This window comes from Octopus sinensis, linkage group LG5 (genome assembly GCF_006345805.1).
Source record: "Octopus sinensis linkage group LG5, ASM634580v1, whole genome shotgun sequence".
Classification (NCBI taxonomy): Eukaryota; Metazoa; Mollusca; class Cephalopoda; order Octopoda; family Octopodidae; genus Octopus; species Octopus sinensis.
The window spans coordinates 74,167,272-74,178,972 of NC_043001.1; the positions used below are offsets into that span (position 1 = coordinate 74,167,272).

The following is an 11,701-nucleotide window of genomic DNA, read 5'->3' on the forward strand; positions in this document are numbered from 1 at the left end:
GTGCATATCAAAACAGTAATGATGATGTCGTGTGTGTGTGTGTGTGTGTGTGTGTGTGTGTGAGAGTTCATGTGTGCTTGGCACCACCTCAAGTATGGGAGTGGTACTTAATTCTGAGTCGTTTTTGAGCTTCGTTTAGGGTCAGCACTGGATTAGAGCTGAATTACTTCTGACCTTCAAGAAGAAGGCTAGTCTTTGGGATGTAGTTTTATGATGTGGAGTTATCAGAAAAGACAATTAGAAATTGTGACATCTAGTATATGTAGTAATTGTAAAGGTTTTAATTTTGTGTTTTCCATGATTAGAGAGTGTGAGGTATAGACTGTTTCCTTGATGTGAAAGATATCAAACAATTGTGTCCCCATTAAAACCTGTTTACAAAGTCTCTGTTTATGGACATAATAAACTGTCACCTAAATTGCGCAAAAATGAAAATAAGACTGACATCTCATTTTAACAGATAGGCAGATGTTAAATGATGATGATGATGATATTTACCAAAATTACATAAAAATATCTTGAAATAATAAAGAGTAAATTTATTCCATAAAATCACCATTAGCTTCAACCATGGCCTCCAGATGACTTCTGAATCTCCTGCAACTCTTCTGGATGGTCTCCTTGTTTAAGCTAGTAAATGCTGCCCTAATCCTTGCTTTCAACTCATCTTTGGTGTTACAAGAAATTTTGTTGGGCTCTCACTTAACTGCACCCCACAGATGTTAGGGGTGATGTGGTTGCAGAAATTGTCTGACAGCCATGACTGGGTTCTCCTGCTTGTATGGCATAGTGCAGAGTCCTGTTGCCAGACATAGGGTGTTCCAGCAGCCACCCTCTTGACCCAAGGCAGCACTAACTCCTCCAAGCACTTGATGTAGGCCTCTGTGTTGAGTTTGAGGTTGTGTAGGAAGATGAATGGAGACATAACGTCGCCATCACTAGTGATCACTCCAAACACCATGATGTTGACTGGATGTTCTCAGTATATGTCCTCAGATTGCACTGTCCTCAGATTGACTCACAAGCACTCTGAAATGTTTGTTTGTTTTGGAGCTTCTGGTGTGAATGCCAAGCAGTACAGCATATCGTTTCCAAATTTCTGGCAGAGTGAATTGCATCATGGTGCTGTTTTTCTCACAGATGGTGCCCAACTGACCCTACTATACTATGTAGTCAATGAAATCAAAAACAAACAATGCATGTGCATGAAATTAACAATATAAAATGCCAACAATTAACCCATTGCACCCTGTATGTGTATATATATATATATATATATATATATTGTAGTTACTGATGCAGATAAACACACTTGGGTGTGATATATAGAATATACATACATATACGCATGTGAATATATATATAGGAATATGTATATAGAGAAATAAAAACTGAAAATATTCAGAAGATGAACACTCGTGTTTAAGCATATAAATATTTATATATTTTTATATAGTTACAGAACAAATTTACATAGAATTAAGAAAATACAGAAAACTAACGACAGAAGGCATGTTATTTCAAATCTGACTACAAGTAGTTGTAATGTTTATAACTGGCAGATGCAGTGTGCAAAAAGTCCAAGATATGCAACCAGTAGAGGATATAAACGTTATCTTAAAATATATATGTATACTTTAATATTTTGCTTAGTCATTGTGAGACTAATAACCTGGTGTAGAACTCAATAAATGTATAGCCCAGAACATAATGTATAGAGTGATAATAGAAAACAGAAATGACACTGGAAAAACCAAATGTTATGTAATGAACTTCATTACCTTATAGTTGTTTCTCTTGTAAGATGTAGTGAGCTCTTAGTTGAGTACCAGGATGACATCCTATAATTTCATCAGAGCATTCAATATGAAGTGCACTTTATTTGATAAATGAAGTGCACTTCATATTGAAGGCTCTGATGAAGCTATAGAATGTTATCCTGGTAGTCAACTAAGAGTCCATCACAGCAGAAACAGCTGTAAGCTAACGAAGTTCATTGCATAACGTTTGGTTTTCTGATGTCATCTCTTTGTTTTCTATAAATATATATACACACATACACATACATGCATGATAGACTTCTTTCATTTTCTGTCTACCAAATCCACTCATAAGGCTTTGGTCAATCTAGGGTTATAGTAAAGGACACTTGCCCAAGGTGCTGTGTTATAGGACTGAAACCAGGTCCACATGATTAGGAAGCATGCTTCTTAACCACACCGCTGCACCTGCTCCTATGTTATCAAATGTAAAATGTTAATAATAAACATACAGAAATACTTTTACCATCAGTGTTTTTTTTAAGAGTTTATTTTCTCATTAATATAAATTTCTAATTAATGAATTAATTTTTGTTGTTATTTGTTTAGGAGATCCAGATATTCCGAGCTGTTGTGCTACCTGAGGAGGAACAAGGACAAACACAGCACCAAGTCATGTGTTTTGTGATGCACTACTTAAAGAATGAATTCATTTCTTCTGATGCCATGTCCAAATTACGTCAGGTTAGTTCTAATCATGTTTTGATTGTTTCCCTATAAAATATCACTAATTTTACTTAGAATATTGTAGTGTAAGCACTTGGTTGGTTCTTGAACAGTTCAGTCATTCAATTCTCATTGTTTTTATTAGGGACAAGGATCTATAGGTGCAGATGTACATGTGTAAGTGCAGGCATGGCTGTGCAGGTGTGACTATAAGTGCAGGTGTGACTGTATAGATGCAGGCATGACTGTATAAGTGGAAGTGTGACTGTACAGGTGTGACTGTATGGGTGCAGATGTGATTGTAAGGGTGTAGGTGTGACTGTATAGGTGCAAGTATGACAGTATAGGTGCAGGTGTGACTATATAGGTACAAGTGTGGCTGTGTGAGAATAGACATGATTGTGTAGTTTAGAACTTAGCTTCCCAAACACATGATTTGAGGTTCAGTCCCACCATGTGGCATTATGGTCAAGTGTCTTCCACTATAGCCTAGAGCTGATCAAAGCCTTGTGAATGCATTTGGTAGATAGAAACTGAAAGAAATGTGTGTGTGTGTGTATATATATATATATATATATATATATATGAATTTGTATACATGTGTGTGTGTGTGTGTCTCCTTGTTTTTGCATCATATAATTATTGCAAATGAATGTCATTAATTTCCAATATTATGTGAAAATATCTAGCTATGTGTTGATGAGTGAATCTTTGTTAACCACTTGAATGGCCTGGATATGAGGTAGGATATCTGTCTGTATAGTCCTAATTTTGCAGTTTAATGTAAAGGTATGAATGTCACAACATTTAATTTTCCCACTTTCTTATTCTTAGTTAAAAAAAAATCACTATTTATCTCACATTTGTTATTTGTTATCTCCTGAAATCACTAATATCCTTGAAAAGTAAAGAAATGTTTTTTTAATTTTTTTCCAGAAAAATTCCAGAGCAATTCGTACCCCAGAAGATGACAAGGGTCGAGAGATCCACAATCACGACCTCATCATTTACTTAGATCAATCCCATTTAATCAGTCCATATATTTATAATATTTGCCGAGATGCAAATGACAAGATTTTTGCGCAAGATGTTGACCTGAGAATCATTTCCCGTTGTAAGTAATATCATTATTTGTAAACACTTCTGTATTGCATTTTTTTTGGTACCCTTTAACTTCCATTTAAGATACAATACTACTTTGGACTGCATCAGTCAACCAGCCTTGAAACACATGATATTACAAGAATTGTACTAACATTGTTTACACTCATTTTAAGGGAAGTAATGCAAGGGAGAAACCTCTAAACCCTTCTTTTATCATTCGTGTTATGTAATTGGATCATTACAAGACTTGGCTGTGATTAAAATACTTACTGTATTTACTCAAAGTCAGAGGGCAAAGGCTAAAATTATAAAGGGTAAACATTTTGTACCTAGATTTAACGTTAAATTGTTGGGTGCAACTTGCTACAAGTAAATATTGATAACTCTAATTGGCTAAGTCCACCAAACTATAAATAGGTATCATAGCTGGTATAGTTCTCCTCTCTAAGCTATAACCTCATTGTAGTTCATGATTTGAAACCCTATTGTGAGAAACATTAATTGTGATATAGCAGCATTGTATTTAAAAGGAAAGTTTATCTCTCATTGATGTCTGGAATTGTTGAGTATTTGGTTCTGTAGATCTTGTTTATATGTTTTATACAGCAAAACATTAGGACTACAGGAATCAATGCATATGCTTTAAAGATGGCTGTAATGTTCTATTTAAGAAACTGTTCTTAATGTTTTTTGTTCTTTTAGTCAGGAGCAAAGGCAATGTGAATGATCCTTTACAGGACCACTGAAACTGATGGGTGGGAGGGAGGAAGGAAGGTATACTCAAACTGGAGACCTGGTCTGAATGTTTACAACAGAGTGGACTCTATTAAAGGTATCTGAGGTGGCAGGTGATGGAATAAGTCTACCATCTGAGTAGGCTATGATGGGACTTGAACTCAGAATGCAAAAATCCAGAACAAATACCACAAGGCATCTGCCTTGACATTCTTATTGTTTTGCCAGTCCCCTTCCTTCGATTGGTATTTTTGTATTGTCCTGAGAAGGTAAAGCACAAAGTTGACCTTGATGTGGACTCAGAACACAGAGGGTTGGAAGAAATACCACAAGGCATGTTTCTGACACTTTAATGACTCTGTCAGCTCAACACCTAAATGTTTTTAAAATTATCTTTCTGCTTGCATTAACTCTTTAGCATTTTGAACTGGCCATATCTTGCCAAAATATTCTACCTTTTTGCCACACTTCTTGGCTATATATTGGCAGGCACAAGCATGGCTGTGTGGTAAGGAGCTTGCTTCTCAACCTCAAGGTTCTGGGTTTAGTCCCACTGCATGGCACTTTGGGCAAGTGTCATCTATTATAGCCTTGGGCTGACCAATGCCTTGTGAGTGGATTTGGTAGATGGAAATTGAAAGATGCTTTTCATATATATATATATCATCATCATTTAGCGTCCACTTTCCATGCTAGCATGGGTTGGACGGTTCAACTGGGGTCTGTGAAGCCAGAAGGCTGCATCAGGCCCAGTCTGATCTGGCAGTGTTTCTACGGCTGGATGCCCTTCCTAACGCCAACCACTCCGTGAGTGTAGTGGGTGCTTTTTACGTGCCACCCGCACAGGTGCCAGACGGAGCTGGCAAACGGCCACAGACGGATTATGTAGATAGAGGAAATTTATCTATAAAATAATATGTTACATTACTCAATAGTCAAGTTTTATCTTTACTATTGAGTAATGTAACATATTATTTTATATATATATATATATATATATATATATATATAGACATACATACACTTACACATGTATATACAGACATATATATGTGTATGTCTGTGCTTGTCCCCCACTACCGCTTGACAAGTGTTGGTATGTTTACACCCTCATAATTTAGCAGTTCAGCAAATAAGTCTAGTAGAATAAGTACCAGACTTCAAAAAAAAAAAAGGGCTGGGGTTGATTCATTCAACTAAAAATTCTTCAAGGCAGTACCCCAATATGGCCACAGTCTAGTGACTGAAACAAGTAAAAGATAAAAATTAAAAGATACCCGATTTATGTTCAAACTGGCCAGATCTGGCCTCTCACACCAAACCGATAATGCTATTCTAAACATAAAAAATTTCATCATTGAAATCTCATAGGTATGAGATAATGCATCATTAATTGAAAGCAGTGTGAATAAATATGCCTTACATTTGACAGACTAATCTGAATACTAGAGAGTTAATCTAAACTATATTTTGATACAGTGAAGGTGCATGGCTCAGTGGTCAGAGTGTTGGGCTTACAATTGTGAGTTTGTGTGTTTGATTTCTGGGCCAGGCTGTCTGTTGTGTTCCTGAGTAAGACACTTTATTTTCACATTTACTTGCTGTAGAAATGAATTGCAACATCACTGGTGTCAAGCTGTATTAGCTTTTGCCTTTCCCTGGGACAACATCAGTGGCATGGAGAGGGGAGACTGATATGTATGGGCATCTGCTGGTCTTCCATGAACAACTTTGCACAGACTTGTGCTTCAGAGGGGAACTTTCTAGGTACAATCCCATGGTAATTCAAGACAGAAGCATTTTTTTAATATTTTAATATAAATTTATCATTTTAATCTTTTGTTCCTTGTCTAGTTTTAGGCTAAGATTCCACTTCATAACCTAAATGTTTTTAAACTATCTTTATATTTATTTCCATATATCTTTAGATTATACTTTAATCTTGATTTACCATTTTTTCTTTCTTCTATTCCTTCTCCAGCTTTAGGGAAAGATTACAATGTAATGAAGTCTGCCACCAAACAGTATATACCATCCAAATATCCCCGATGTCGGGACATATCAGACTCTTTAAAACCATGTTCCTGCCAATTTGAAATCTGCGTTGGTTGGTACCCATGTGGCTTGAAATACTGCCGTGGGAATGATTCCCTGGGACATTTGGTCAGCTACAGATGTGGTATCAAAACATGTCGAAAGTGCCATATCTTTAAACATTATGAAATGCAGAAAACCAATTGCATGTGGGACTACTAGATACTACTGCAACACTTCAGTGCACCTTACTGCTGCTAACCAGTGTTTCCAGTTTTGATCCTGTAATTCTTTATACACTGGTGATAGTGCCTTCATCTTGGATTTTTTTAAGAAAAAAAGAAACAAAACATTTTTGTTTGTTGGATTGAGGAAAGAAAAGACTGAAGAAAAAAAAGTCTCAGAAAGATATTGTAAAAAGTAAAATGGAAAAAAATTGGTTATTTATAGTTTTTCGTTGCTCTTCTGTGTGAATGTCACATGAGGAAGAATTATAAATTAGATACTTTATCCATGTGTGTGTGTGTGAGAGAGAGACAGACAGACAGAGAGAGTGTGTTTGTGCAACAGTTTCTGTATATATACAAACACATGCATATATGTCCACAGATATATATAATGTACCTGCATATATGAGATGTACAAGCATGTTCATTAGTGTGGGTGTGTGTGTGTGTGTGTGTGAAAAAAAAGAGAGAGAGAATGTGTGGTTTTATTTGTATGCAAGAATTTCTATACATTCACACATACACACATGCTCTTGTCCACAAGTATATAATGCTTTTGCAAATATATAACATGTACAAACATGTTCATTAATGTGTGTGTGTGCATATGTGTGTGCATATGTGTGTGCATATGTGTGTGTATGTGTGTGTGTGTGTAAATATATTTATATGTGCATGCTTGCATTAATATCTGCATACATGCATACATAATACACATATATACATATTTTGAGCAATACATACATGCATGTATTTATGCATATATATATATAAACATATCTCTACCTGTTTTTTTTTTACATATGTGCATCTCCTTATATGCATGTGTATGATTCTCTTTGGATGGCTCTATGTCTTCTGTATATATGTATGTATGGTATTTGCCTTACAACTTCAAAAACAAGTCAGTTTTTTTTAAAAAATTTTTCCCCTGTTACTATTTACCTGTTAGACTAGACCAAAATATTTATATTCCGCTGGTGGTAAGTAGGTTTTTTTACTTTCTTCTCAATATCAACAACAATCAGTGTCAACTATTGTTTGCTCCATTGGATAAATTTTTAGAACTGTACACTGTTAATGTTTCCCCTCCTCCTCCTCCTCCTACCTCCTTTCTCATTCTTTACCTCCCCCCATCCCTTCTACCTTCTCAGTATTCTTTTTTTTTCTCTGATTCTTTCAGGTTTATCTTTTACTAATCAATTTCAGTAACAAAAAAAACAACAACAAATAAACTATTACATTCTTAACTCAGGTTCTAACAGCTGTACATTATCTTGTACAGCATGTTTATGCAAATTAGACTTTAGTATACACCTCATGTGGTGGCTTAGTAACACTTTGGTTATGCTACATGTAGTTGCCGAACTAGGTTTTGGTTATGACTCATGTTGTAGCTGAGTAAGACTGGTTGTGTCACATGTTGTGGCTCAGTAAAACTTGGGCATGATATGTGTCATAACTAAGTGAAAGTTCAGTAATGCCTCGTGTAGTGACTAAGCAAAACTTTAGTCATGTTACATGACAAAACATGATTTGGTCATGGCACATGTGGTAGCTGAACAATACTATGGTCATACACATGTCATGTCTGAGGAAAACTTAGCTCAGTTATGTTTTCATAGCTCAAACCTAGTTCATGTCACATGTAGCAACTGATTACAACTCCTCATTAAAAAAAACACATCCACACACCCAAAACTGAGTCTGCCACATGTTTCTATAAACTATCATTAAATTTTAACATCACATGTACTTGATCAAATCTTTGTATATGCCTCATGATTGTTTCACAAGCTGACCTAGTTTAAGCTTATCTCCCTTACCCTGCATGAAATAAAAGTATACCTTTGTTTATGCCATATGTTTCTATAAGATTCTCTAGACTCTTCCAACCACCAACAATTGTCTGTTGTTCTACATTAAAGACATTTATCTCCCCTGCTCTCAGTGGCTTCAACCTTCTTGACCTCTCTTGGTTTTATCATTCCTTCCACACTAACTGTCACAGCTGATGTAGTGATTGAATGTTTTGCTATTCTGAACTGTCAGCACCGGTTAGTGCCTCTGCCCTACCGCCACCTATCAGTATTCAATTCCATGATCGATGTACCAACACATTAAATCATCCCATATCCATTTTCTCACCTTCAAATTCAGCTCTTATTCTGTTGATACTGTCATGGCTCTGACCCCACCTAATGAAGGCAATCCACTTCATATCTTCCTACTGTACAACACACACACCACTGCAAACCTTTGGTATTTCTAGTTAACTACTTGATCAGAGATCAACTCTCTATTCGGATCACCATTGGTAGCAAATGTGCTTGCCTCTAACTGAGATCATTTTCTTTAGCTATGTTCTTCTATAAGCCAAACTCACTGTCCTCAAATCCCCAAATGGTTCACTTGTGGCTGTGTTGCATCTTTACAAGTGAAGAATTCTGTTAAGCAAATTTGGTAGAAATCATCCAACATCCACTACTGCAATGCTTATCAGGAAAACAAAGGATGCTTTTTGACATTCTACAATCTGTAAAGACGTTCACATCTCAAACTGTTGCTTATTCTTCTGGTCGTTTGTCAAGATGGACTTTCCTGCCCATCACTCCTCTATGAGCACTGGTTCTATACTTCCAATGATAAAATATCCACATTTACAGACTATTTTTGCTTCCAACTGCAGTGGGAATGAATTCTCTTTCTCCAATTCTCTTTCTCCTTACCATCTCTTTCACCACCATTTCAACTCTTACCAAATGGTAAAAATTTCTTTACTTTCTCCAACTCAAGAAAATGGCTAATCCTTGACAGTGATCATCCCATCATTCTCAAAGTATACACTCTACAGATAAATTTTTAGCTTTTATTCCAACTAAATCCTTATTATTTTTATCACTTTAAGTTTCTCACTCCCTCTTAAGTTATCCACACCAATAGTGAGTGTCCCTTCAATCTCTTTCTTTCTCTCTCTAGTGGCCAGGACTATGCTATTGATTCTTGAATCTCTCTCTCTCTCTCTCCCCCATAAAGTGACCACTGCCACCACCCCTCTGGTGTCTCTCTCAACCTGATGTGTCCACTTCTGTGGGGCTATCCTCTGAGTTTCTGTCTTCCTCCCAACAGTAACCACCATTAGCATATCTCTCTCTCACTCTTTAAGTGATCACCTCTTTCTCACTTACTCCTAAATGACTACCGTCAACCATACTGGTGTCTGTCAAGTCTCTCTCTCCACTCCTAAATGACCATCACCAACTATGGTGATATCTGTCATATTTTTCTCCCTTTCCCTACTAGTGTTTTTCAAGTCTCTTTCTCTCCACTCCTGAATGACCATCACCAACAATAATGGTGTCTCTCATCTCTCTCTCTCTCTCTTTCCCTACTAATGTCTTTCAAGTCTCCTTTTCTCCCCACCTACAAAGTGACTGCCACCACTCTAGGGTGACTCCACTATAGTGCTCTTGTGAGTTCCACTCCTCTTTCTAAGTGTTCACCATTTTGGTGTCCTTTGTGTGCTACTCCCCATCCTAAGTGATCACCACTCAGTGATTATACAGCCAGATCTAGGGGAGTTGGGGCTTGTTCTATATCACACACCAATGGTTTTTCTTTGATGGTTTGGTGATGTCTTCTGTTATTCCTTCTGTACATTAAAGCAGTTACTTCCATTTACACACACCTACTCAAAAGATATCCCCCTTTTATTCCCTTACCCTTTACTCAACCCACATGCATGTATACAAACATAATTCACACACAACATGGACACCTCATGTCAGACTTGCTCTGTCCTTTTGAATACTTTGTCTCCTTCAACAGCAACAAGGCACAATCATTCTCTCTATATATATATCAAGGAAACTGTCTTGTATTTATCAGTCTTTACATGTCAACAACACGCGATTAAAGCCCTCAACTCCCTTCATATGCTAGGTCTCTCAACCTATTATAGGAACCTTGCACACACACACGCGCCAATGCTAAAACTACATTGCTAAGTTTTTCTCCTCAGAGTAAAAAGAAATTAGTTCTTATCAATCAATGACCCGCTCTATAACACTCCAAATACGACTATATTGAAATGCTACTCTTAAATCTGGAGCAGTGTTTCCTGCTGTACATACGTAAACATCTTTGAGCACAGCCAAAATACATGCACCTTGAAGTACTACTCATTAATCTGGGGCAGTGTTCTTACTGTACACACACAAACATCTTTGAGCACAATCAAAATAGGTTCACCTGGAAGTACTGCTCAGAGATCTGGGGTAGGGTTCCTGCTGTATACATACAAGCATCTTTGAGCACAGCCTGAGAAGGGAGGTAATTTCACTGATTGGCAAAGATGCATCAACATGCTACAATCCTGAATTCACAGACAAACAGTTTCTTCTCTCTGTACCTTCTTGCATTTCATTACTAAGCTCTTCTCAACTATCTTATTGTGCGTCTTTCTCCATCTAATATCACTTGATGCACTTCTCTGTTTTTCTCCATCTCCTGTCAAGCCCCACTATGACCTCCTACTTCTAGATCCTATACTAAAGCAGTTTACCTAATCTCCACCCATCTCCTCCCCTGAAGTTCAACCCATTCTCCTTGTCCCCTTAATTGTTTGTCCTGCAGAAATCAACCTACAGAAGTCTAAACTGAATATCAACCATATTATTTCACCAGTCTGGGAGATCCTACAATTGCCTGAGGTGCTGCCCCTCCTCACCTAAATAACAGTTATAACATATAAAACAAACCTGACTTGGTTTTATTAACAAACTACAGCAACATTTCACCTTTGTTTATGCCACATCTTTCTATGGATGATTAAAATTTGTTTTGTTTTTTTTTCTATCATGTTTCTATAAAACTGTCTCCCTTGTGTTATCTCTTCCAATTCCACTTCCTTTTGTGTAATTACTGGACAAATATAACAGGTTTGATATTGTCAAAACAGGAATGAAACAGACTGTTATGTTTGTATATGTGTGTGCATGTGTGAACAATTTGACTACGTTTTGTGTTTCTAGAAGATTCTGTGTCTAACATGTCAGATGCTCTGTAAAGAACAAGGGCATTCTGCTCATATCCACCAAACCCAACGAGTAAAAA

The 11,701-nt window shown here is 36.8% G+C and overlaps 1 protein-coding gene across 1 annotated transcript in view; it reads left to right on the forward strand.

Moving 5' to 3' along the window:
• The window catches only part of LOC115211920 (out at first protein), a 34,028-nt gene extending 22,569 nt beyond the window's left edge, over positions 1-11,459 (forward strand). The window contains exons 2-4 of the mRNA XM_029780669.2: positions 2,370-2,504; positions 3,423-3,600; positions 6,307-11,459. Coding sequence (XP_029636529.1) covers positions 2,370-2,504; positions 3,423-3,600; positions 6,307-6,581 — 588 coding nt within the window. The 3' untranslated portion in view covers positions 6,582-11,459. The remainder of the gene's footprint in view (positions 1-2,369; positions 2,505-3,422; positions 3,601-6,306) is intronic.
• The last annotated feature ends 242 nt before the right edge of the window (positions 11,460-11,701 follow it).